We start from the raw sequence: 27968 nt of genomic DNA on the forward strand, positions 1-27968 counted from the left end.
AAGCACTGAGAGGAGGAAGAGGCCAAGAAAATGGTACTGTACTGCCATTGATTAATCTCAGCCTCAATTCAACTGGTGCGATTGATTCTCATTCTATTTAGGACTTTGCTGACTATTTTTATATTGTTCCTTTATGTTGGGCACGATCTAGACGCGGTCAAGCCGGAGAAGGTTCACTGTATTCGAGGCATGCCTACTACAATCCCTGCAGAATGTGTTATTGCTCCGATTACGATAGGCTCTCGAGCGAGAAGGTTTGTGTTTCGGCTCCTTGCCCCCACCTATTGTGTCTCTGTTATCTTAGCCCCACCTATTGTCTCTGTAATCATTGTAATTATACAGGTAATTAATGTACTAGCCTTTGAGCAGAACTTTAAATTTGCAATGCATAACTATATTGGTATTTGTTTCTACGATCCTTGGAATTTTATGGCTACTTGGTTAGATTGCTTTTACATGCTCAACTATTTGGTTACAGTACGGAGGTGCTTACTTGCCATTTGAACTAGGACCCTGAGCCATTAGATTGTCGCGCTTTTGTACTACTGTATGTGTTTTGTTCTTGTTATTCATTCCTCATACCAAACACAGTGTTAATTTGCTACTGAAATCGACCTTTCCATTTGGCAATTAGTGATTGAAATAGTACATTATGCAAGGGGATACTATTTTCTGCTTCTTTTCGCATGATGAATATGATTTTCTCTCATGTAGGGTTGTTGAATGTGTCAATGTGTCACTGAGGTTCAAAGACTAGTCAAGTTGACTTTTACCTAGACCAAAAAGATAAAGGCTTGTCATTTTACCATAAAAATAGATACTAATACTATTTGAAAATGTTACTAGCATATTTTTGAAAAACTACTATCAATGCCAAGTAAACCTACTGTGCATTTTTATTAGTTACTCTGTGTTTTTATTCATGTCAAAACTAGAAGTTAATAATCTAGTTGATCGAGTTTTAGATTCATGTGTTTTCATTCATGCATGTCCTACTAATCATTCTCATATCTCTGTTAACAGAAATTCTTTCATTTTTTGTGGCAGTCGGTAGCTTTCTATATCTGTTGTAGTGGCATGTCCTACTAATCATTCTCATATCTCTGTTAACAGAAATTCTTTCATTTTTTGTGGCAGTCAGTAGCTTTCTATCCATATATTAGCATATTTTTAATATGAAGTCAGTAGCTGTTCTGTTTTCATTTTGATTAATTTCAAGTGATCTTTTGTCAATAGCTTATCAAATTGGTAAAGTATGATTCTGAATGAAATTCAATTTTCTTTTCTTCTTGTTGTGATTTCGTATCTCTATCATTTCTTGTTTGGAATTTGTGTTACACTATCAGCATGTATAATCAGTTGGTTTTGTGCAATCAGTATCTATGTCAGTAGCTTTTTATTATTGGTCTAGTTGCTTTGTACATGTTTCATAGTAGTTTTCTGTACCTATGTAAGTAGGTTTTTATCAGTAGCTTTTTGTTATTGGTCCAGTAGCTTTGTAAATGTTTTATAGTAGCTTTCTGTACTTATGTCAGTAGATTTTTATTATTGGTCCAGTAGCTTTGTACGTGTGTTATAGTAGCTTTCTGTACTTATGTCAGTAGCTTTGTAGATTGCTTATTTTTTATTATCAAGTTGATAAAGAATACCATGTTTGCAGCACAGCAATATATTGTTGTTTTTAGTTTTTATTTCAAATACTAATATTTTGTTGTATCTTTGTTTTTGTAGAATTCTCTCTTTGCATTTGTAGTGGTAGATTTCGAAACTCATGTGATTTTGGATATTGAAGTCTCCATTGGCCAAGAGATCATTCGGCTAACCAAGAAATGTGGAAATGAAGTTGCGTACTGAAGGTGGCAAAATTATGCCTATGGGATTAGGGCGTTACGGTACCATTGAAAAATGACAGTAGCTTTATACAACTATTGTAATAGATTTTCACAACTATGTTAGTGGCTTTGTACAACTATGGAAGTAGCTTTTTACATAGTTATATCATTGATTCATTGTTGAACCCTGGATACTTTTTGTATCATTGAATATGATTTCTTTTCTCGATTGTAGTAGCATTTTTATTTTGATTGTATCTTTTACATTTTCATAGTTTTGTTAGTATCTGAGAATAGCTTTTTCAGTCTCTGGGAGTAGCTTTTGTTCTGCTTGGTAGTAGTTTTTGTTCTGCTTGGTTATGGCTTTTGGCATTGATGAGAGTAACTTTAGGTGATGGTGAGAGTAGGTTTGTTACTGATGAGAGTAGCTTTCTGGTATTGTTGACAGTAGCGTTTGTTGCTAATGAGAGTAGTTTTTGGTATTGCTGACAGTAACTTTTGTTGGTGGGGATAGTAGCTTTTGGTTTTGGGGAGCGTAGCTTTTGTTGGTGACAGTAGCTTTTGTTGCTAGTGACAATAGCTTTTTTGACCTTGCCAGAGGTTGTCGGAAATCTCACCTGAGTAGTTTTTATTGCTAGTGATAGTAGTTTTTGTGATCGTCGGAGACCCACAGGAGTTGTCCGGAATTTGTCGGAGGTCGGCTGAAGACCTTGACGGAGAGAGGAGAGATAAATAGTGATCGTTGACTTTTTACTCTAGTGATATTTAGGTAAATATGTTGGTTTTCATATCTAAAACTTAATATAATATTTAATTTAGTGGCCTTAAGAGAAAAAAAAATTGTTGGTGGCCTTATAGCTAAAAAAACATATATGTAATTAACCCAAGTTTTATTTTCAACTTCACCGGTTTTATAAAAAATATTTAACATGGGATATTGATTTCTCAAAACCGTTGAATTCCAATTCAAAACTTGAGGTAATGGCTTCAATTTATTTTAATTTAGGGATGTTGTAGGAAGCTTAAGTTCTTTGTTCACCTTTTAAAGTGGTCATTTTACGGTTCGGCTACTCTTCTTTTTGGTCGATAGAGCCGTTTTCTTCATTTTACTCGTCTAACCTTCTTCACAAACATGTATAATTGGTGTCACACATTTTTACTTCTTGTAATTTTTATTTTGCTACGACCAATATCGAAATGTAATTACTTAAATAATGAATCCAATACTCTGACCTAAATGCCGTTCATTATAGGTGGTATCGTTTGCATATGAATAAACTGACGTCCACTCAAACAAAAAAGCCAAAATAAAATATAGAAAAAAGTTAAAAATAAAGACAAGCCAACCATGAACTAGTTGAATGCATGCACGTGTCGAGGTACGGTTACTTAAACCAGTATCAAACAACTGTCTAATAGTGATGGTTAGCTGGTTAAGCTAGGTGGAACCTGTCTTCCCTTCAAACCGTGGGTGGACCTCACGTTCAGATATATCAGTGTTTGTAGAAGAGCTTACCAGCAGTAGTGACATGAACTAATTATCAAAGTCAAGTACTAATTTTTTTTTTCCGTTGACATGGTTATAAACATAAACATTTTAAATCACCACGAAACTCAATGTTTGTGGTTGTCACACAAGTCCAATATGACCTCCACCAACTATGGAATAACCCAGAAAATCCTTGCACATCTTCAGGTTTATAAATAACGAGTCTCCCAAAAATTCACATCAAAATTCATTTTCTTCATATTCTACTTACCAACCATCAAACACCGAGCCATGGTTTCTGCTTATTTTTCTTCTTCCAATGTTTCAGCCTTGCTCGTTTTCCTCTTCATGATGAGCACTTCCATGGTAGCCTTTGGTGGCAAATTTTACGATGATTTCTACATAACATGGGGACCGGAGAAAGCTAAAATGCTCGATTATGGGCAGCTCTTGACTCTATCCCTCAATAATGTCAGTGGCTCGGCATTTGAGTCCTACAATCAATATCTATATGTAAAGATAGACATGCAAATCAAACTTGTTGCCGGAAACTCTGCCGGTACCGTCACTACATTCTACGTAAGTATCCTGCAAACCGACAATAGAGTACTAATGAATTAAACCAGAGATGTCATATTTTTTCCTACCACATTAACTTACTGTATGATGTTACAATTAAAATATGTTTCTTTCCATAACAATTATATATATGTGCCTCGTTTTACATATTTCTGATGCTAATGGTAAGATCTGTTATGTCTATATGCCTTCAGTTATCCTCAACAGGAAATCATCATGATGAGATAGACTTTGAATTCTTGGGAAATGTTACTGGTCAGCCTTACATTCTTCATACAAATGTCTTTTGCCAAGGAAAGGGCAACAAAGAGCAGCAATTCTACCTTTGGTTTGATCCTACTGCCGATTTCCACACATATTCTATCCTTTGGAATCCCCTAAACATTGTGTAAGTACTATACTTAAAATTCACAACTGTAATGCAAAGGGCACCAAATTCACAGCTCCATTATTCGTACTTGGAGAAAATCCTGATGCACTCTTAAAGATGATGATAAAAACTAAATCCGGAGTGCATAATGACTTGGTAAATTACAGTTGCCCTAATTTTTCATAAAATGATGTTTAAATACATTGATGATCCCAAGTGTAATCATATTTGAACTGAAACATTGACGTGTCATTTAGTGAAGTAATCTGTAATTTAAATAAAAATAATAATTAAAACACTGCAATATTCTTATGGAGCTTGTTTTAGTTGCATTGGTTTTGTACTGATGTGATTTCAAATTCTTTCATATATAGCTTCTTGGTAGATGGCATTCCCATTAGACAGTTCAAGAACCTGGAGTCCTTTGGCATTCCATTTCCCAAATACCAGCCTATGAGGTTATACTCCAGTCTCTGGAATGCGGATAACTGGGCTACAAGAGGTGGACTGGAGAAAATAGATTGGACGCAAGCACCCTTTACTGCATCTTACAGGAACTTCAATGCCAATTCTGATTCCCATGGAGCATGGTACTGGAAGAAGGTGGATTATTCGGGTAAAGGGCAGATACAATGGGTGCAAAATAACTATATGATCTACAACTACTGCACAGACTCGAAGCGATTCCCCCTAGGGTTTGCTCCTGAATGTTATTTGACTAATCTGTCCTAGACACAACTCGGCTGATTTTTACAATAAACCTATGTTGATGAGACTGGCTTGTAAAAGCACGTCTCGCCTTGATGATGTGCTGTGGAACAATATCATACACCACAATTATTGTTACAAATTTTGGTTTTTATGTATTTTGTGTTTTATGTAATGTCGTTTTGTGTATGAGATACAGGTGGGTACTGTAGCCTGTCTCCTTGTTCAAATGATCAAAATTAAAAATAAAATAAAGAAAAGACTCGAAAAAGCTTAACCAGTCCCTTCCGCTCGCACCCATCGGAAAGTTCTACAATGTGTTAACGTATGACATGCATACAATTGCCTTAAAAGTGGTAAAATGAGTCCTCAAAATAGTAATATTAGTCCTCAAAGTGGTAACATGAGTCCTTAAAGTGGTAAATTTTTTTAGTTACCACATGAGTCCTCAAAATAGTAATATTAGTTCTCAAAGTGGTAACATGAGTCCTTAAAGTGGTAAAAATAGTTGATGTATGAGAAATGTTAACATACCATAGCTTTACCCCGCACCCATCAGTGTTTCGTGATTAACTTCATCCATGGTAGATAATTAATACTTGGTCAAGCTTAGCTGTGGCATTGACAAATTTGGTTGAAGAACGAATCTACATAACAAAACGACCCAAATCTTCATGTGAACCTGTACGCGTGCTTGCCAAAACTATTTTTTCTTCAAGTTATTCAACCAGGCCTTAGGTCACAATGCAAGTCTTCTAAAAGAAAAGAAAAGAAAACCCTCTCTACACAATTAAAATGAAGGAATTAAGTTGAGAAAAATGATATAACTAACAAATCAAGGAAGCTGATCATCAAAATACTTGAGCAGAGCATGGCAATGACATGTAGGGAAAGAAGACGTTATTGGAACAGATCAAGAACTCGACACCTTCCAATAGAACCAAAATCCGATCCTTATGGAATTGACCCAATTTTCTGCTTTAAGGATCTTAATCTTCAATATCCATATAGTTACTAATAAGAAGCATCCAACCAATGACATGTAGATCATAGGACTATTTCCTTCCGTCCCATTTTCTTAGCTGGTTAATTATAATACAGACTAATTCGGATGGAGTAAGCTTCTAACTTCAAAGTGAAGCCAACCGCGGTTACCATGCACTCGTCATAAGGATTTTTCCACAAAACTAAGCGACTGTGTCCATTTCCAGCACCCCAAATTTCCTTATCGTCTACAACAGGCATACACAAGTCACCTAATTATATCAATATCTCATACAAAAAGGAGTGTTCAATTTAAGCAATTTTCTGTCGCAGATTAACCGTATTAATCCCTCTAAACCCCAGAGCACGGAGGTGTGAATGTGACTTAACACCCACTTTCTTGCAATTGGCCATCATCGTCTTTGTAGGCCGGGCTGTAATTTCAGGCTCCCTTCCCTAGTTGCTTTCAACACTCTAGTCAGTCAATCAGTCAACTATGAGATGAAATTAATAAGCAAATTTTAGTGAGAAAAGCAATCTTAACAAAACTCGTGGTCTCATTTCCTTGGTTATGGATAGATAGGAGTAGACTTCAAAGTCAAGCCAATTAACGACAATTAGGCCTCTTCCAATTCCAGCACAGTAAAGCCACAAAATCCAATATTAACCAGACTACCGGAGTGCTCTTCACTTTTTCCCTCAATCATCAGTTCATATCGATCTCTACAAAATTTCCGAAATGAAATCTTTGCTGTATCTTTTCTTATTCTCAATCACCATCTGTTTTTATATAATCCCTGCAATCCACAGCCAGTGTGAGGAAAACCAGCAACTATCATTGCTCCATCTGAAGAAAAGCCTTGTATTTGATTCTTCTGTATCCTCCAAGCTTATATTCTGGAATTCAAGTGTTGACTGTTGTTCCTGGGTTGGTGTAACTTGCAGTACCAAGGGCCATGTGGTTGGACTTGACATCAGCGGTGAATTTATCTCATCTAGCATTGACAGTTCAAGCAGTCTCTTCCATCTTCAACATCTTCAAAGCCTAAATTTGGCCTGGAATGACTTCAATGGCTCTCAAATTCCAGCCGCAATCGGAAAGCTTACAAACTTGAAGTATCTAAATTTGTCGTCTGCGGAATTCTTCGGCCAAATTCCCATTGAGATCTCAAAATTGACAAGGTTGGTTATCCTTGACATATCTGAAAATTTCTCTATTAGAGGTCCATTAACACTTCAGAAACCAAATTTAAGCATGTTGGTCAGAACCTCACACAGCTTACAGAGTTATATCTTGATGTCGTTCAAATATTAGCTGAGGGAATTGACTGGTGCCAAGCCATAGCCTCCTCATTGCCAAACCTGAGGGTGTTGAGCTTATCTGATTGTGCGCTTTCAGGCCCTTTCCATGAGTCTCTTGCTGAGCTTCAGTCTCTATCTGTTGTTCGTTTGGACAATAACAGATTCTTTGCTCCTGTTCCAGGATTCTTTGCCAATTTTCCAAACTTGACTTCCTTGACTCTCTGTAATTCTCAGCTGCAGGGAACATTTCCGGATGAGATTCTTCAGGTACCTTCTCTTCAAGCTATTGATATAACCAATAATCTAGAACTTCATGGTTCTTTGCCACAGTTTTCCAAGAACAATTCTCTTTGGTCCCTAGTTGTAAGAGAAACGAATTTTTCTGGACTTTTGCCAGAGTCAATTGGAAATCTCAGGCAGCTGTCAACGATAGACATTTCTGGTTGTGATTTCACTGGATCAATCCCAAGGTCAGTTGGGAACCTAACACAATTAGTTCAGTTGAAAATGTCAGGAAACAAATTTGATGGTCCAATTGATTCTATTCACTGGGAAAGCCTTATTAATCTGCTATATCTTGCTTTGGACTCTAATTTACTCAATGGGAGAATTCCAACATCTATCTTTTCTCCTCCCTTGTTGGAAGAACTACTACTTTCCCACAATCAATTCTCAGGTCAAGTTCCAAAAATTTCCAATATCTCTTCGAAATCCCTGAACAACCTTGATTTGAGTAGCAACAATTTGGAAGGACCAATATCTGCTTCTCTCCTATATTTGCGAGGGCTTCGACAACTTAATCTTTCTTCAAACAATTTCAGTGGTTTTCCTTTCATTGGCCCTCAACAGCTCGAAAATGTTAAAGAAATTGATCTTTCGCACAATAGCTTATTGATTTGTTCAAATGTCAGCAATTCCTCATCTTCCACATTTCCTCAAATTGAAATATTGAACTTGTCTTCTAACAAGCTGAGAACATTCCCACATATGTTGAGAAATCTCTCCAGATTGTACCATATGGACCTTTCGGAAAACCAAATGCAAGGCAAGATTCCCAAATGGATATGGGGAGTCAGTTCTCTTCAACACCTAAATGTTTCTTGTAACTCCTTAGTGACTGTAGAAGCTCCTTCACTCAATTCTACTTCATTTGTCTCTGAGCTTGACCTTCATTTGAACCAATTTCAGGGACAGATCCCAATTTTCCTACCATTTGCTACTTATCTGGATTACTCAGGGAATCATTTCAGCTCTAGCATACCAATTGACATTGGTACTTCCATTAATTCCATTTCTTTCATCTCTCTTTCAAGAAATAAGTTATACGGGACAATTCCAGAATCAATATGCAACATCTCGTCATATCTTGAGGTTCTTGATGTATCCCATAATTCTCTAAGTGGCTTAGTTCCCAAATGCTTGACTACAATGGTTATTTCCAGTGTACTTAATTTAAGGGGAAACAACCTCACTGGCACTATTCCTGATACATTTCTTGAAGATTGTAGTCTAAAAACGCTGGAGCTAAGTGAAAATCAGATGGAAGGCCAGGTTCCAAAATCTCTAGCCAGCTGCACAAGTTTAGAGTTTTTAAACCTTAGAAGCAATCAGATTAGCGATACCTTTCCATGCTTATTGATGAAAATATCCACCTTGAGTGTGCTTGTTTTGCGGTCCAACAAATTTCATGGAAGCATTGAATGTTCAGAGATCTATGGCACCTGGCAGAGGCTTCAAGTGATAGACCTAGCACACAACTTCTTCAGTGGTGGAATATCAGGAACATCTTTACCAAGTTTGCCGACAACAAAAAAACAAAGATTGCCGACAAAATTCATATATAGGTCCGAATTTCGGCAACTCAACGATTTGCCACCAGAAACTATTGGTCAAATGTATGCTGGCAAGTATTTCGAGGAAGCAATAACAGTTACCAGCAAAGGTATAGACATGAAGCTGGTGAAAATTATGGCTGCCTTCACCTTGATTGACTTTTCATACAACAAATTCAACGGGTCAATCCCAGAGTACAGTGAAATATACGAATCATTACAGGTGTTCAACTTGTCCAATAATGATTTCACAGGTGAAATCCCATCTTCATTTGGTGATATGCTTCAACTAGAATCCTTAGACCTCTCACAAAACCACTTGAGTGGGAAAATTCCACAAGAGCTTGCTGAACTTACTTTCCTTTCATTCCTGAATCTCTCCAATAATCAACTGGTCGGCAAGATCCCAACCGGTCCGCAGTTTTCAACATTTTCAAAAGCCTCATTTTTAGGTAACAAAGGATTATGGGGTTTTCCTTTGGACAACATGGTAGTATTGTCTCCACCAAGATCACATGGAATCCCTCCAAAATCTGCACATAAGATTGACTGGGATCTTATCGATATTGAAATTGGATTTGTATTTGGGCTCGGAATTGCCATCGGGTCACTTTTCTTTTGCAAGAGATGGAGGAAATGGTATTACAGAGTTATGTATAACATTGTGCTTATGATATTCCCTCAGCTGGATCAAAGAATTGGTAATCATAGAAGACATGTTTACATTGCTCCAAGATGGAGACGTTGAACAGATCATGAAGAGCAGTGGAAGTTCCAGGTATTTTTTTTACTGTGTATTTATTAAATTTTCATTACTCAATTATTAAAATTCACATATTACAGATGCAGTATCTGGGGCTCCATACGTACTGTGTATTTATTAAATTTTCATTACTCAATTATTAAAATTTAGATTAAAGGGTTTAGGGTTTAGGATCTAATTTTGCTAGGTATTGGGAGTAAGCAACTGCATGACATAGACAGGTAGTGATACTAACGTTTTGTTTTCAGTAGAATGCTTATTATAGAGAACCAATGTGTAGGAAGAGATAGGCATCTTACGAATCTGGATAAGTTAGAGGAAGAGCTGGATACTTTAGATCTATACCATCTTGTTAGGTACATCTAGAAGAGAAATTGGTGGCCATTGGAGAAATGCATGAATATGACCAATAAACCATACGCGTACTTGCCACATACTACTTTTTTCTTCATCCAAGACTCCGGACTAGCTGGTGTTAAAATTCTTAAAGTTCATAAACATTCTAATGTTATTGAAGAATTTTGCTCCAGCAAAAATCTACAGAAATGTTTCTGACAAAAATTGCTCAAGAGAATATTTTACAGAAATAATTCGGATGAGTTTTGTTGCCTGGGCAGAAAACTGAAATGATCATAAAAACATACTGAACCGAACTGATTTTTCCGGTTCGGTAATGAACTGATGAGAACCGATTTGGCATCGGTTTTTGTTTTCTGAACCAATCACTTTACACCGACCCAAACTGAAAATATATATTATATTTTCTTTATATGTGTCTTAGTTATATTGGTAGAACAGAACCTTATTGTAGACCTTTCTGCACTAGAACACACACCAGAGAGAATTCGATCATTTCTGCCTCTTTCTCAAAAAACACAGCCTCACTACCTCAGAGCCTCTCACCCTCTTTGCGCCTCTCTCTCACATCTTCGAAAATTTGAGAGTGAGATTGCCTCTCGCTCTCTTGCTAGCTAGTAATTCTTGCTCTCTCCTTATCAATTCTAGATCGATTCGGTGAGTTGAAAAAATTTGTGGTTTTTTACTTTTCAAACACAAAGTTTTCTAGGTTTTGATTTTAGGGATTTATGGTTCTATTGTAGGGATTTCAAAGAGCATCTTGTTTTGGGTTTTATATTTATGATTTTTGGACTAGGGTTTGACCGGTTTGCATTGTGGGTTACTGGGTTTTGATTTAGGGCTTTTGGGATTAGGGTTTATGTTATGTGTTTTGATTTAGTCTTTCGAACCCAGTTTAGTGTTTTGTTTTGGGAATTTCAAACTGAATTTATGGTTAGGGTTTTCAATTCCTGGGTTTTAAGTTCTGGGATTAGGGTCTAGGTGTTCATGCTTTGCGCTGGGTTTGGGTTTTAAGCTTTGGCTTTCATTCTTATAATTTTTTTTATTATTTGTTCATCAACTGATGAAATTTTGTTTGATAATGTAGATGATGGATTCCAATTAAGGGGCTCAAACACCAAGAGCTGGGACTGAGATCACTGAGAGCAGCATTGGAACTATTGTTACTGCCATCCCTACTTCGGAGCTTCCCGTTTAGTGTGCTTCGAAGAAAAAAAAAATGAGTGTGGCATGGGAGCACTATCTTTTATTTGCTGATGGTTATGGATTTGATCTTTCAAGTTTCGTATGTAACTACGTGTGGTACAGATGGATTTGATCATTGCTGCACTTTTATCTATTTCAAGTTTGAACGTTTGATTGCTTAAATAGTTAAACGTTCAAGTGGTGGGATGAAAAAAAAAAACTTAAAATTGGGTCTTGAGAATGGGCCCAAAACAGGGTCATACAAAAGCAGGTGAAACTAACAAGAAAGCTATGTCAAACGTGAAGATTGATTCCAAAGTAACTTGTAATATAAGAAACAGCTATATTCATATAAACTAGTACTATAATTTAAGGGATATAGGAAACTAAGGGCAAGTTCACCGGGCATCCTATTGCCCGGGCACCACGTCAAAAGCAGGAAAAAACTTGACCCAGCTCACTATTCACCTTTCCACCGGGCTTGGGGCAAAACAACAGTGGGAGGCCCAGGTCACGAACTCGGGTAGGAGGGTGACCGAGCCCGTGACCCAGGATGCCAGCGTGGCCCAAAAAACTGACGCTCGGGGAGACGCGCCGCGGGGGGAAAGTGAAGCGCAGTTTCTTGTCGTCTAGCGGGGACAACGCCTGCAGGCGCGTAGCGCCGTTTTTTTGTCGTCTTCTGGCGTGCTGCGGCGACGTGGCGTGTAGCCGTTGGGCTACTTTGCAGATTTGAATGCAACGGTCCACAGATCTGGACCGTTGCTTATGAAACTGAAATGCATCTGACGGCTGACATTCCAAAATCGATTTGCAGGGGTTAAAAAAAAAAAAATACCGTTAGATTTCAACGGTAACAAAAAAAAATATAACCACAATTTCCTATAAATACCTCACCTCCTATTTTACTTCTCACACCAAAAAAATCATCTTTCTTCCTCAAAATTTTTTGTTCCTTCTCCTCATAGCTTTCATACTCTACAATTTTTTGATTCCAATATGAGTGTACGAGGCAATACGATTGTCCAACCCGTAGGAAATCCAAGTATTGACGGGACACGTTGGCAGACTATTGAAGACATTCAATTGTGCAAGTCTTGGAAGGCTGTTAGCCAAGATCCGGCAATCGGTACGGATCGAAGAAAAGATGATCTATGGATAGAGGTACGCCAACACTATGCCGAACATTGGGATGGATATGTCCGAACATTGCAAGCTTTTCAAGGGAGGTGGAAAACCTTGAAAGTCGAACTTTATGCTTGGCATTGTGCGTTAAGGCAAGCGAAATTGTGGTACAAGAGTGGTGCGAATATGATTGATGAGGTATGAATTTGTAGTGTAACACGAATATTAATTTTTATGATTCTTTTAGTGTATATTAAAATTTAATTAGTTGATACATCTTACTTTAAATTATTAGTTGAAATATTTTGTTGATAATTATACTTTAAATTATTAGTTGATATATTAAAATTTAGTTGATAATTATACTTCAAATTAGTACTTCATAATCATACTTTAGACTTCATTTTATTTAAATTATACATTATAGTCACCTTATATTTAAATAGTTGATACATTGTACCTCGTTTATATTTGTACTAATAGATTTATACTTTTTTTTTTAAATTAAATAGGTACGTCAAGCACAAGATTTGTGGAGAGCTGCGATGACCAAATCGAAAGGAAAACCAAAAAAAGGTGATTTCATTAGTTTAGAATGTTACGAGATTGTTAAGGGGTTTCAACAATTTGATGACATTCCAAACCATTCCTCTTCGGCTGGAGGAACCTCCAGGGGAGGAACTGAACCGATGCACACACAACAATCCGTTCCTGATTCTCATGTCCAGTTGGACATAGATGCAGATGAGGTAAACGCCGATGCAACTCCCAATCCTTCGGTGAGGCCTCAAGGAAAGAAGGCTGCCAAAGAAGCTCTTCGGAAAGGAAAGAAAGCATCTAATGATTCCAGTCCTCTGACAGCCGCTGTGGAGACTATAGCAACCAACCAAACATCAATGCTGTCTGCCAAGGAGAAACGTGATGAGGAATATGCTCGACATCTCCGTGACCAACAACAACGAGATTATATACGCTTGCAATTGGATATTCAAGATCAACAATTCAAAAATCAAGAGAGGGAAGAGCGTATTATGGAGATGGACACAAGTAAGATGACGCCAACCAAAAAGAATTACTGGCAAAGAAAACAAAAAAAAATTGCGGAGAAAGAAGCTGAAGATGCAACCCGTGGATCTGGCTTCCCACAACCACCATTCACCGGTGGATATTATCCACAACCTCCTTTCCCCGGTGGCTATCCACAACCTCCTTTCCCCGGTGCATATCCACAACCTCCTTTCCCCGGTGGGTATTATCCACAATCTCCTTTCCCCGGTGGCTTCCCACAACCACCATTCACCGGTGGTGTCCCTTCCCCACCTTTCTCTTCGGGTGAATCCACCAACCCCAACCATATGGATGACCCCACAAACACAAATTGGATTCCTAATGAAGATGAGGATTAGGAAAATTAGGGAGTTATATATTTTAAATAATTGTATTGTTATGATTTCAATGCTTGGTTTTTCACTTATGTAATATTAGATTGATGAAATGAAAATTTATTTGTCCATTGCCAATACAAATGAAAAGCTAAATGAAACCACACAAACATAATTAAAAACATAAAAACTAAAGTAGAAACCACACAAACATAATTAAAAACATAAAAACTAAAGTAGAAACCACACAAACATAATTAAAAACATAAAAACTAAAGTAGAAACCACACAAACATAATTAAAAACATAAAAACTAATAGAAAACACACACAAATAGCAGATCTAGATACTCCTATTGCCTTGAAATTCCCAAAAGTGTTGAATGATGTCTTCCTGAAGGTTGGAGTGACTGTGCTCAGATCTAATTTGTTGGTAGCGGTCCATGAATCCGTTCATATGATGAGCATCTCTACCAACAGGATCAAAGTCTCTACCGGTTGGTCCCTCCCATACCTCAGCAATCCTGGGCCTCATATTGTTATCCTCCTCATCATCGGACTCCAACTCATCATCGCTGTCTTCAGGTCGTTCATTTTCGACAATCATGTTGTGTAATATAATACACGTCAACATAATGTATCGAAGGTCCTCTTTATGCCACCCACGAGCAGCTCCTCTAACAATGCCAAACCGTGACTGTAATATACCAAAACATCTCTCTACATCTTTCCTATACCCCTCTTGAGCCTTTGCAAACTCGATTTCCTTGGGGCGTGTAGGATTTCGAACAGTTTTCAAGAAAGTCGCCTATCGAGGATAAATACCGTCGGCGAGATAGTACCCTAGATTGTGAGCTCTGTTGTTAACTTGGAATTGGATCAGAGGTGCTCTACCGGCGGTAAGCTCATCAAACAACGGAGACTTTGCCAAGACGTTCAGGTCGTTGCATGCCCCGGGCATTCCAAAGAATGCGTGCCAAATCCAGGTGTCGTAAGATGCGACTGCTTCCAGGATGATAGTGGGGATCTGTTTCCTACCACTATATTGTCCAGCCCAACCTGTCGGACAATTCTTCCATTGCCAATGCATACAGTCGATGCTCCCAATCATTCCTGGAAAACCTCTCTTCTCAGCTTTGGCAAGAAGTCGTCTGAGGTCGGCTGCAGTAGGAGCGCGGAGGTATTCTGCTGAGTAAAGATCAACAATTCCTCGTGTAAAGTGCTGAAGGGCTGCGACGGAGGTGGATTTCGCCATCCGACAATACTCAGCACATTGATCTGCCCCTGCACCGTAAGCAAGCATTCGCAAGGCAGCTGTCATCTTCTGCTCCGGAAGCAGTCCGACTTTGCCGGTAGCATCTGACCTTTGAACAAAGTAACGATCATACTGGCAAAGGTCAGTAGATATACGCATGAAGAGATTGAGACTCATCCTGTAACGTGTTCGGAAATCCGGATCTTTGAACACTGGCCGGTCGACAAAGTAGTCGGCCAACATACCTTTGCCCCTTTCTTCTCTAAATCGTTCCTCATTTGGTGCACGACCCGGATGAGAACCGCGCCCTCGGTGTTGGTTTCCAGATTCTTCTGCGACTGCAGCCATGACAATGGCGTTGGTGGCCATCATCTCTTCATCATCTTCATCCTGAGACCGTCGAATTTGATCCCACAAATTGTTCATTGCAACGAGGGAAATTTAGGAAATATGTAATGCTAGAGATATGAAAAGAGTGAAGGTTTGTTAAGCTCGGATGGTGTGTGTATGTAGTGAAAACATCATGTCTATTTATTGAAATTTTTCACACATAAAAGTGTCGGTGGGTTATCACTCACTCATTTCAAAAAATTTGTCGTTGGTGTGCATGTGATGAAAGTGTCGGTGGATTTTTAAATATTTTCACACTTTTCAAAAACTTGTCGGTGGTGTCGGTGGACAAAATTGTCGGTGGAGTTAAAAAAAATTTCACACTTTTCAAAAACCCCAACGGTGGTGTACATGATAAAAGTGTCGGTGGAGTTTTAAATATTTTCACACTTTTCTAAAAACTTGTCGGTGGTGTCGGTGGACAAAATTGTCGGTGGAGTTAAAAAAAATTTCACACTTTTCAAAAACCCCAACGGTGGTGTACATGATAAAAGTGTCGGTGGAGTTTTAAATATTTTCACACTTTTCTAAAAACTTGTCGGTGGTGTCGGTGGACAAAATTGTCGGTGGAGTTAAAAAAAATTTCACACTTTTCAAAAACTTTGTCGGTGGTGTACATGATAAAAGTGTCGGTGGAGTTTTAAATATTTTCACACTTTTCAAAAACTTATTCGGTGGTGTATATGGGATAAAAGTGTCGGTGGAGTTAAAAAAAAAAAAAAAAAAAAAAGAGTGTCGGTGGACATATAATTTGTCTACCAATAAAAATTTCTTTGATTGCATTTTCAAATTGTTTATCAATACTATTTATTTACATCATACATTTCTCATTTTCCAAAAAAAAATTAATAAAATATTCGATGAACAGTAACTGACTGGTGACCCTGACCCAACGGGTGGAAGCAAAGATCCAGTGGCAGTGAATAGTTTCCTGCCCTGGTGCCCTGGTGACCTGGTGACCCAACGGGTGAACTTGCTCTAACAAGATCCAAAGCCACTATCCATTATTTTTCTCCTATATGTACCCTCAATCTTAGAATCTTAGATTGTATGATGGGACAATTAATTTTGAAAATTGGTGTTCTACCTACCAGGGATCAATGTATGCTTTGGAATCCCTTTATACCAGAAAAAGTAGTTAGGGTAGTTCCTTCCATCAAGGAACTGTCTTGTAACTTCTATATCCTTGTCTAATCTAGATTAAATTGAATAATTATACACATTTGAATTACAAATTCGAAACATATTGCATTAATAACGATTACAAGGTTTATTTAATACACTAGTGTTACAAATCATACTCTAAAACCCCTCACAATATCAGGTTAAGTGAAAATGCTAATATCTGGTTCAAATGAGATTTTGCAGCTAGGTCACTGGAATAGGATCGATATACCTGACAGTTGTACTAGAGAATGAAGGGAGTGTATTCTGTGCACCTACAGTGCTTGGGCAATGACAGTACGTGGTCACGCGCGTACCTAACTTTTTGAAGGCCTCTGTTAGTTTAGGTTTGGTTAGTCAAGGTATGAAGTTTGTCTAAGAAAAAGGTGAAGGTCAGCAAAATGAAAATTTTACAATCATCACACGCAGTGCAAGTGGGAGTAATTTCTAAGCCTCCAAGGTTGACGACGACTTCGTTTTTTTCCAATCTGAAATGTTTAAGTCAGTCCGAGCTAGGGCGCAAAGGTACTCAATGACATTCACTCTGGTGTTTGTGGCAGTCATTCAGGAGCAAGGTCGTTCGCAAACAAAACTCTTCGAGCAGGCTATTTTTGGCCAACCATGTGGACCGACGCCCAGCGAGTAGTACAAACATGCCACCCATGCCAAGAGTTTGCTGATTTACCAAGGGCTCCAGCGGAACCACTCTCAATAATCATAGCTCCATGGGTATACGCATTGGGGATTAGACATGATAGGCAAGCTGGCCGCAACGAAGAGACAATTCAAATATATAACCGTAGTAGTCGATTATTCTTCCAAGTGGATCGATGTAGAACCGTTAACGGTCATAACAACTGCCAAAGTCCTCCACTTCCTAGGGCGGAACATTTATTGCCCCTATGGCGTACCGCACATTATCATACATGCACATCCCCATATTAATGGGCAAGTCGAGGCTATAAACAAAATCATTAAAAAAATACTTAGAAGAAGTTGAATATCGCAAAAGGGCTATGGGCAGAAAAATTACCACAGGTTTTATGGTCCATTTGGACAACTCCAACGGATGCTAACAGATAGACTCCATTCAACCTCGCCTTCGGCACTGAAGTAGTCATTCCCATCGAGGTGCAGAAACCTAGGCCGTGCGTACAAAGCTACAATCCGGGCAATAATTAGGAAGGATTAAATCTCAACAGTGATCTGCTAGAAGAAAAGAGGGACTGCGCACGTATGTACCATCTTATCAACAAGCAGACAATAGCCTAGTACTACAATGCACGCATCGGCAGACCGACTCTCCAACTGGGGGACTCGGCAATGAAACAGGTCATCCCTCCACCCACCAATCTCTGCCCAACATAGGAAGGTTTATACAAGATCGTTGAAATATCTAGCCCAGGAACCTTCTACTTACAAAACAAAGATGGCTAAGTATCTAAGCATCCATGAACACTGAACACTTACACTACTATTACAAGTAAGCATCCGCTCAACCATCCAGACTCTTACTCCACTCTGATGAAGCTTCATAGTCTTCAGTTCTTTTTCATATCCTATTTTTGTTAAGTTTGTCCTCAAGGGCTAAACTTTTTTGTATTCGCTGATCAATCAGTATCAATGAAATGAGAAGTTATTCAGACCATTGTTTCTTATTCATATACACCGATCATCCGTCAAGGAAAATATCGATTACGTATGAGTAATACCTAAACAATGTTAATTGCTTTACATATTTCATCTGACAATGATAAAATATTTAGCTGAATCACTTCCAAAAATTAGCAAAACACAAAACGGAATCATTTCCAAAAATAAAAAATAATATATTCAAACAAGAAATGCATATGAGTCAGATAACATAAAAGCAAGAGGACACGCAGGGCCGACCCCACCAAATTAACATAGCATAATGGCACACGGCCGTTGTCTGAAAATCAATGTAAAAGAAAGAAGATATAAAAGTACATAACAAGGAAAGCATAGCAGGTTCACAGGAATCACAACAAGTTTAGTTCTCATATCCAAAGGCTGCGAGCCATCCATTTGAGGAGTTGCTCCGGGAGTAACTGGAACTTGAGCGCTCAGAGTTATCACAATCGGTGTTAAAGTAGTCGTAGTGGTAGTAGTGGTGGTCATCTTCATTCCATCCATATTATCATCATTAGATACACTCGACTCACGACCATAAGCTTCAGCAGCAGATGGCAGACGAGTACTATGAAATGGCTGGCCACCGGTGCGATCCTTGACAGCTGCCTTAACCTCCTCGAGTCTCTTTCTCTTTTCAGCTTCTTGAGCTTCCACCAAAGCTTCCTAGTCAATGACATTATTGTCTTAGAGAAACTTAAATTGACTATCACAAGCAATCATGTACAGCCTGTTAAGTCCATCATGGAGGGGCCCTGTCTGCTTCTTCCATGAGTTCAGGTTCCACTCGTAAATGTCAATGGCACTAGCCAGCGCATTATGCATGGCCTCATTTTAGTGTCATTGCTTGCGCTCTTTCTCTAGGGCTTCCGCCTTCTCCTTATCCTTCTGTGCTGCCAGATCAATGATCTGCTTTTTCAAACGCTCCACCTCGGCTTCTGTATCCGTCAAGCGCTACTTGGCCAAGTTAAAATTGAACTCTTTATCTTCTAGCTCTTTGGACAAGAGCTCTATCTCCAAATTCTGGTCAAGATTATGCTTCCACCTCTTTGCATTAATTGGTTTGCTTTTCCAGCTTCTTCCACATATTCGTCGCATCCGTGGGTAAACCAGCAACTTTCTTCTTCTTGTCATCACACTCACCTTGAGTCGCTAGTAGCTGTCTCTTCAATTCACTCTCCTCTTCGAACTCATTGCTCACAAAAATCTTGTGGCCTAATTTGATGACTTCTCCAAGATTATTTTGCTTAGCCTCTACCGGAGAGCAAGTTCCCAAGGTGATGTGATCATTGAAGTTCATCTTTTCTGAAATTTTGGCGACCTCAGTCAGGTACGATTCATCCTTCACCTTGTACTCCTCTGCCAACATCTTCAAAGTCTGCTTAGGCTTTGGCTAGACTTGGAGGGTGGGTGAGGGCATATATGGCAACTGAAACCAATGTGTTACCAGTCTCACCAATGTTGATACCATCTGAAAGACTACGTTTTCACCGAGGTTCATCTTCAGTCTGGGTAGCCTTCCCCTTTTCAGTCCTCTTCTGGCGTAAAACCTCACCTTTTGCCAAGTCCACGACTTCATCCTCTTCTCCCTCTGATCTTTCTTCTGGTGTATCTTCCACCGTTTTCTTGCCCAATGTGGTCTTTTTGTGCCCTTTTGTGGACCTCTGCAGAATACGCTTTTCTGGGGCAGTTGATATTATGCAACTCTCTCTGCGGATCGACTTCCAGAGTGGTCTCACTCTAACCTTCCAAGCAGCCACCACGATAACATTCAAAGTAGCAAGCCAATCCATTGGATTTCCAGCCGTCCTCTTGATCTTTTGCTATGCCGCATCATTATCAATGCGTACTAAACAGCAGAAGGAAGGCAGAAAAGACACATCAACATAGCAGAAAAGCAAAGCAAAAGCATAAAAATCAATACTCATAGTCACCTAGCCTAGTGGCTATACCACACTGAATCAGTGAATACCAACAAGTCAACTTTGCAATGTCGAAGGGACCCTTCTTTAGCATTATGTACTCTATTATTTTCAGGCGTGCGACTTCAAGGTCACACAGCGGATACTGCAAAGTCTCTACGATAAAATCACAAGTGTTAGTAAAACATAAAGGAACGATGCACTAAGCGAAAGGACAACAAAATCAATAAAGCAGACACACCTGAAGCTTGGAATTTTCCCGGAACACTCCCGGTACCATATCGTTCGTTAGTAACCTTCTTATCTTTCTCTCACTTTCCAAAGGTGAAGCACACGGTGTTCCGCTAATCAGTAGTCAAGTTCGGGTTATTCTAAAAAATTCGGTCCTCTCTCGCTACGGTACGATGAGCAGTTAGTCCAAAAGCCCCAGAGCACTTTTGCTTCTGGGAATAGGTCAATGCATAATAATGCATTACTTCACCTCGTATGGGAAACCCTAACCCACATATCCTCCAAACTATATGGAATACTTTTAAAATTCCTAACATAATTGGGAAAACTTGTCTAACAGCTATATTCAATTCGGACAGTATTTGTTGCATGAAGGGGCTAAGTGGCAGTTATATCCCTATCTTAAATTGTGTATGGTGAACCGCAATATGCCCAGCAGGCAGATTATGCACATGCTCATTCTTCTCCACCGGCCGAAGGCCAACAATACTAGGAATGCAGTATTGCTTCCTCATCTTGGCAATTTCTTCTTCTGTCATTAACCTCTCCGGAGGATTAATCTCCACACCATCACTAAGTTGACTGACACGCTCGGTCCCACTGTGCTGACCATCCTCATCCGGCACCTCCACTATAGCTTCCGGCCTTTTCTCCTACTGATTAGAGGGACCCTCCGACTCATTCTCTCTTGCGTGCTTCCTTGATGCCCTAAACTCCGGGTTCTTACTCGCCATTTGCTTCCGGCGGATTGCTCCCCTCTGGCTCATCTCCGGATATACAAGTCTATTGTAGACTCTGGTTACTCAAAGGAATCAACAGGCATATACTCTAACTGTCACGCCCCGAATTTCGAATAAAAATATTCGAATCCGAAACGTGAAACATAACAAGCACAAGAAAACCACCTAGAAATTTTTTCATTTAAATTAAGCAACTAAACAAATTAAGCTCACAATGTCAATACCGACTCAATCTTTAGAGTCACATAACACGTTACAAAGAGTTTATAAAATAAATTGAACGACAACTCTATATGTAAACTCACCCACACTCTCTCACTACACAGTGGAAGATTTTAAAACTAAAAGTACCCTTCGACGCCCATGCTACCGAACGTACACCTCTGCTTCGACAACGGTCACTCGATATTCAAACCTGCACAATAACCCCTACACCATGGAATAGTGCACCGGGTTGAAATGACAAACCCGGTAAGCTTTTGCAAGCTCGCATGAGTAAACCTAGAAAACCACTAAAACACCTTTCTGACCCAAGGACAACAAATCAACACAATGATTAATTCTAACATCAAATCCAAATAAATGCCAGTAATCCCTACATAGAAAATTAGTTCAAGAGATCACCCAAAAAGCACACAATTCAAAAATAGAAATCATAGTAATCCCTGCATAAAATTTAGTTCAGGAGACTACACTAACTCCAATAACGGATCCTTCCACTGAAGAGGAACCGGGTTAAACAGACGACTGAGGTATGGGGGACTTCTAACTGAGCTAGGTTCTCTTTGTGTCTGGTTGGGCCTAGGGTATGCAGAACTCGCCTCCTCAGGGTTCCATGGACGCTCTTAAGGCTTTCGGGATGCTACACCAGTAGTGAAAGTCACTTCACTTTAGCATAAGTCTTATGGAATTCAGCTTGGTCTGTCAAAAGCTCAGCAATGTCTGTTGACTTATCACTCGAACTATCACTTGTTAAGTTAATGACTTCCGGGGACATTCTTCTAACAATCTAGACGAAGTTAACAAACATTAAGTTAGATCTATAACCTATTCTTTACCCCCACTACTAGACTTTTTACATCCCAACCAAGACCACCAAAAACTGAAACCCAGAAATTTCAGCAAACCAGGTCTAAACCTAAGACACTGAATTCTAGCATAATACCACATACCCGTTAGTCATTGTTGATGCCCAAAAATCCAGCTAGCAGGCCCAATTCATATTACAGTCTAAAAAAAAACAAAAGCTAATTACACATAAATCATCATGCCATGCACGTGGACCCAAGCCACATTCACGCACTTGGGGCTTACAAGAATATGGGTGTGGTGTGGAAGGTAACAGAATTGCATGAGACCCGTTATTAGTTTTAGGCTCGTTGGTAATTTTGGACTTGGGACCAAAATTCAAGCCCAACGGCCTAACTCTTAATATGGGTAAATGAAGAAGAGATATCCCAAATTGACAAGCCTTATTTATCATAATAACAACTTTTTTTCAGACCAAACAACCGGCATCTTTTTACACAAACAATGATTTCCTCTCAAATGTAGCATTCTTTTACACAGCATTGATTTTACTCTTACATGTATAACAACGGGGACTCAATCACAGCAGCAAATCCTGCTTAAATCCCGACAGAAAATCTGCCAAACCTATTTCACAATCTTCTTTAGACAAAACTTGACTGACCAAGAGGCATTACAAAGTCCAATACATGCATTTAACCCAAGCGACCTCTTTACCCAACAGTACAGACCTTCCACTGAGATTCCTTTAGCTGCTGGAATTGCATATATTTGCTACTGCTTTTAACCAAAGAGGGGCAGAATGGAGTATGCTAGCAAGCTCTCTAGCATTCTTCTTATCCCATGCTTCCTTTCTCCCAAATCCATCCATAGTTTTCCATCCTTCCCAATTCATCTCCTGTCTAAATCTCTTATTCCATATACCTAAATCAATATGCCATCACTGCTGAGATATCTTCTTCTGAAATCATGCTTTTCTAGCTCCCATGCCATACACATCTTGCTAAGCCCTTCATTGAAAATAACGCACAACCAGTTCACTACCGTGAATGCGGAAGAAGCTGCCAGGAGTATCACAACAACAAGCTTTCTAGGACTTTCAGGTCCTTCAAAGTTTGCTGGGCCTAGTCTTCTCTAACTCAGACAAAGGGGACACGATTTTGGGCTCGGCCATGGTGATTTCACTGCCGTACAACTCTGATCAAAAGAGCCCCTACAGTCATCAACACCAATTCAAGAACATTTACACCAGAAATTCAAACCCAGAAAACATGCAAACCCACAGCAGAATACCCACAGAAAGATAATAAGAGTTCAATCAAGCCACAGCAGTTCAAAGACCAAAAAAGATACAAGAAGAAAATGCTAAGTGCAGCAAGATTACCTGTTCCGATTCTGAAGCAAAGGCCCTTCAGTGAACGGCGAAATCTTCAACAAAACTTAGAGAAGCTCAAGCTCTGACAATGGCGTTTTCTGAGTTGAGAAGTCAAAAAGTGATTTCAGAAACCCAAAACCCACTTATATACGCATTCAGCGGATAGATCATAGCCATTCACTTTTGACCACAAGAGAGATCTAGCCACGGGTCCAAAACTAGAATGGTTATGCAGCACACTCTCCAAAGCGAAACCCTTCACTTCTGCACACTTCTTACCTCCCACGTCCAACCAATCAAAACACTACACATGTCCACGACATTATGATACGATCAATTGTCATCAATGATCATTAAAAGCTGTTACGATAATAATCCACCGGACGACTCAAGCAATTCGCTTAGCAACCAACGCTGAATTATACAAGGGACAGGTTAACAAAGCCCTAGGACACCGTTGATCCGATGTATCAACCCCCAACGCTCAGGCAATTAAATTAGGCTCGCTACATGTTGCCAATTGCTTCCGTGCAACTTCCCCCTCAACAAATAATGCAATCCTGACACTACTACAAAAAGTTAATCACACAACAAAACAGAAATCACATGTTGTGTGTTTAAGTAAACTTTATTGTACAACGGAATTAGTGATGTTCCGTTGTGTGAATGTCGACAAAGTGAAAACTTTTTTCTCGGAACTACCTTGCACAACACAATTGTGTATTCTCCGTTGTCTGAGTCTTCTAAAATTTAGAGGCAGATTTCCCTCCACTCTCGAGTCTTGGTTGCCTCTTGAAACACTGAAATTAGATGACCAGATACAACGGTATAAGATTTTTCCCTTGTATGATTGAAAAACTAAGCACCAAATTTTGAGGAAGCTTGCTTAATTTAATGTCTTCCACAAGGTATACCTAGTGCAAGCTATAAAGATTGTACAACAGTTTTAAGATTTTCTGTTGTGTGAACTTGGAACATAGGCACCAATATTTTGAGCCAAAATGCTATGGCGCCATGTTTCCCTCCATGATTTCACATTATGATTTTATATGGTGCATTCATACAACAGTTCGTGATAATTGTGTTGTGTGAGTGACTTGAGAATTTTTTGCTAGGTTTAATGCATACATTGTGTCCAAAAGAGAAAAAAAAAGATACTCTCTCGATACTCTCGATACATTGTGCCTTCCTGTCGATACCAAGGTTCTAAAAAACGCTAGGCGCTAGTCGGGCGGTGGGCTGGGGAGGAGCGCCCAGGCGGCTAGGCGGGTGCCTAGGCGGCGCCTAGGCGGTTTTGTATTTTTTAATTTTTAATTTAATTTTTTTAAAATATACTTATAAAGACTCAAAGTGTAATAAAATTGCACCTAGAATATTCAAATTTTAAATTTTTAAGAGAGTCCTAAATAAGCATACATAAAGAGTAGAAAGACTAAAGTGAAGATGCCATCAAGGAAGCCCTATTAATAAACAAACAATGATTTAAGTCATTTAACAATACTACAAATCTTGAAATCTACAATAGTGGCACTGTGGCAACTCATGCCATTATGATTTGATTTCTTTCCTCACACTGCTATGACCTCAGGAAATGTACAACTCAAAAGAAGAAGAAAAATTAAAAATAACGTGTCCTGACTCCACCCTTATCTAATAGTACAGTCGTTCACCTAAAAAAAAGGGTGAAGGGTAAGGGCATTGCGATGAGGTGAAACAATAAGACATGGTTACAGAAACTCAATTTGCTCCTGCAAAGATGTTCCAGAAAATCTAGAATAGACTCCGGCAGGCCTCAATATCAGATGCTTGTGAATCCAGCACAGCTTGCCCGGAAGGGCTAGAACTAATAACCTGCAGTCCTGCATTGAATATGGCTTTCTAATAGTAGTCGTCATCCACCTCCTTCAAAACGTCTTCCACCACCTTAAAATCCAAAGCTCCAACTAAAATTAATTTTCCCATAACTTCACCAAAATAACTCGGTGCTTTAGGATAACCAACAAGAACAAGATTACAAGAAGTGAAGAAGATTATCAATTTCGGAATTGTAACTTTGTAGCAACAACTCAACAAGATGATTATCACTTTCCAGCAACAACTTAACTCAACAATTCGATTATCAATTCCAACAACAAAAACAATAACTCAATAAGATTATCAATTTTCATTTTCCAGCAACAAGCCATCAACTCAAGTACTCAACAAGAACAAAGATTATCAATCTCCAGATTATGATTATCAATTCAAGCAAAGATTATCAATTTCTCAGAACTTACCGTGGAGAAGCTGAGGGGAGGAGCTGTGGAGCGGAGGGGCGAAGAAGCTTCCGATCTGCTTCAGAGTTCAGCCGCGCGCGCAGAGAGAAAGACCCAGAGCGACGAAGAAGCTTCCGACCCGATCTGCTTCAGAGTTTCGATCTGGTTCCGATCTCGTTCCAGAGTTCAGCCGCGCGCAGAGCCGCAGAGAGAAAGACCCAGAGCGACGAAGAAGCTTCCGATCCGATCTGCTTCAGAGTTCCGATTTGGTTCAGCCGCGCGCAGAGCCGCAGAGAGAAATAGAGAGCGACAACAACGACGGAAAAGATTGAAACGCCCGCCCAGCCGCCTAGGCCGCTTGGGCGCCCGCCTAGGTCGCCTAGGCGCCCGCCTAAAATCCCAGCGCCCAGAAACTCCGATTATACATTACTCGCGGCGGAGAGGTGCCGCCCAGCGCCTAGGCGGGCTGGGCGGCTGCGTTTTAGAACACTGGTCGATACACTCAACACTCAACTCTCCCGACCCTCAGCAATCTGTCGCCACCCTAAACGAAATCTCAGTCCTAAATCGATCTCTTGCAAAACCTTTTTCAGTCCTAAATCTCTTACAAACCCTCCCTCAGTCCCGTCTCACACTCTGTCGCGGCCGATTTAGGTCTATCACAAACCCTGTCTCAGTACTTAACACAAGGTTTGTGATTGGGGGTTTTGGGTTCTGGGTTGTCATTGGGTTTTGATTTCGTTGTTCATTCTAAGGTTTCTTTGCGGAGGGGAACACATAAATCTGGATTCAAATTGGATTTGAATTTTGATTTTGTTGTTGTAGGATTTCATTTGAACCAAGGTCGATTTCCTTCAGTATTATGAGGACATTGTCACCAAAAGGGAGTGGGTTTTCTGCGAACGATTCAGGTAATTATATTTGCTAATTGAGTACTTAGATTCAGGTCACTCTTTGTATTCGATTCTGGGTTTTCTGGGTTCCTCCTAATTCTTCTTTCTATCAATTTCTGTATTTAAATATCTCTCTGGCTCTTCTGGGTTATCTCGATCCTTGTTACTTTGTTTGAAATCTGGTAAAGTTATATACTTTCATGAATGCTTGATTTGTTCATCTTATGCTTTTGCTGGTTTCCTCATTTTGAATTCGAACGGAACTTGCAGTATTGCATTTAGATGAATATTGAATTCTTAGTTTCTTGGCATTTTGTATTGCTAAGATTTTAGGGCTTGATTGTTTATCATTGCATTGTGTAAAGTTGGGTTCTTAGTTCTGCTTTGAATATCATCACTGTAGGTAGTTTTAGCGGATGAATGATTAGTGCATTAGTTAATTGGGTTTTACACAGGTAAGTGCTACTACTAGTAATTAATTTTTGATTACCCAATCCATTTGCTGTTCATGTTTGCAGACTTCGGATTTTGTGTTTTACCATTTTCGTAGAGATTGATGGAGTTTGGAATCGATTTGGTTGTTTCAAATTGGTTTGGTATCTTGAAAAGTTGTGTATTTCTAAGAAATGGTTATTTTCTTGTTGCAGAGTAAGAGAACGAAGAAGGTTGGAATAGCCGGGAAATATGGTATCATCTAATTAAGGAGTGGGGACGAACAGAAGGCATTTTTTAAAAAAACTGGGCAGGACCGACCACTCATTGAAGGAGCAGATTTGGAGTTCTGAAAGCTGGGGTGATCTTTTATTTTTTAATGAGGCAAATTAGGTACCATCTTGCTAAACCACAGTTGTTGTTCACTTTTATATGTAATCAATGTTGTTGTTGTAACATCTTTTTCTACATTACCACCTACTGATCATGATGGCAAGAAAAGAGAAATATGGTTTTACTTTTTAGGTTTCAATTTGTTGTTATGACTTATGGTTTTGACTGAGTTGAACTTGCAAGTACTAAGACATTATTAACATGATACATTAGTTTAGGATGGCTGATGTTGTCGTTAGTGCTTATTGAATTTCCATTGTTACAACCTCAAATTTTGAGATGTACGAACCCTCTGTTCACATTCTTTTGATATGATATATTGATTGTCACAT

At 39.2% G+C, this 27968-nt stretch overlaps 5 protein-coding genes across 5 annotated transcripts; 4 read left to right on the forward strand and 1 right to left on the reverse strand.

The window, feature by feature from the left end:
- The first annotated feature begins 3590 nt into the window (after positions 1-3590).
- Positions 3591-5245, forward strand: LOC133710286 (xyloglucan endotransglucosylase protein 1-like). The gene is made up of 3 exons (XM_062136322.1): positions 3591-3900; positions 4095-4288; positions 4645-5245. The coding sequence occupies exons 1-3, from the start codon at positions 3613-3615 to the stop codon at positions 5000-5002; spliced, it is 840 nt and encodes a 279-aa protein (XP_061992306.1). The 5' UTR covers positions 3591-3612; the 3' UTR covers positions 5003-5245.
- Positions 5246-6575: 1330 nt separating this feature from the next.
- Positions 6576-11584, forward strand: LOC133710285 (receptor like protein 22-like). Its single transcript, XM_062136321.1, has 2 exons — positions 6576-9874; positions 11304-11584. The coding sequence occupies exon 1, from the start codon at positions 7772-7774 to the stop codon at positions 9842-9844; it is 2073 nt and encodes a 690-aa protein (XP_061992305.1). The 5' UTR covers positions 6576-7771; the 3' UTR covers positions 9845-9874; positions 11304-11584.
- Positions 6702-7713, forward strand: LOC133711634 (receptor-like protein 7). Its single transcript, XM_062137740.1, has 3 exons — positions 6702-7185; positions 7278-7627; positions 7681-7713. Exons 1-3 carry the CDS (start codon positions 6702-6704, stop codon positions 7711-7713), a joined length of 867 nt encoding a protein of 288 aa, XP_061993724.1.
- Positions 11585-12319: 735 nt separating the features above from the next.
- Positions 12320-13961, forward strand: LOC133711336 (uncharacterized). Its single transcript, XM_062137470.1, has 2 exons — positions 12320-12721; positions 13036-13961. The coding sequence occupies exons 1-2, from the start codon at positions 12398-12400 to the stop codon at positions 13927-13929; spliced, it is 1218 nt and encodes a 405-aa protein (XP_061993454.1). The 5' UTR covers positions 12320-12397; the 3' UTR covers positions 13930-13961.
- A 286-nt stretch (positions 13962-14247) lies between these two features.
- LOC133711636 (uncharacterized) lies at positions 14248-15585 on the reverse strand. Its single transcript, XM_062137741.1, has 2 exons — positions 14747-15585; positions 14248-14581 (listed from the first exon to the last, which is right to left on the reverse strand). Exons 1-2 carry the CDS (start codon positions 15583-15585, stop codon positions 14248-14250), a joined length of 1173 nt encoding a protein of 390 aa, XP_061993725.1.
- Between the last annotated feature and the right edge of the window lie 12383 nt (positions 15586-27968).

The sequence above is a fragment of the Rosa rugosa genome, chromosome 5 (genome assembly GCF_958449725.1).
Source record: "Rosa rugosa chromosome 5, drRosRugo1.1, whole genome shotgun sequence".
Taxonomy (NCBI): Eukaryota; Viridiplantae; Streptophyta; class Magnoliopsida; order Rosales; family Rosaceae; genus Rosa; species Rosa rugosa.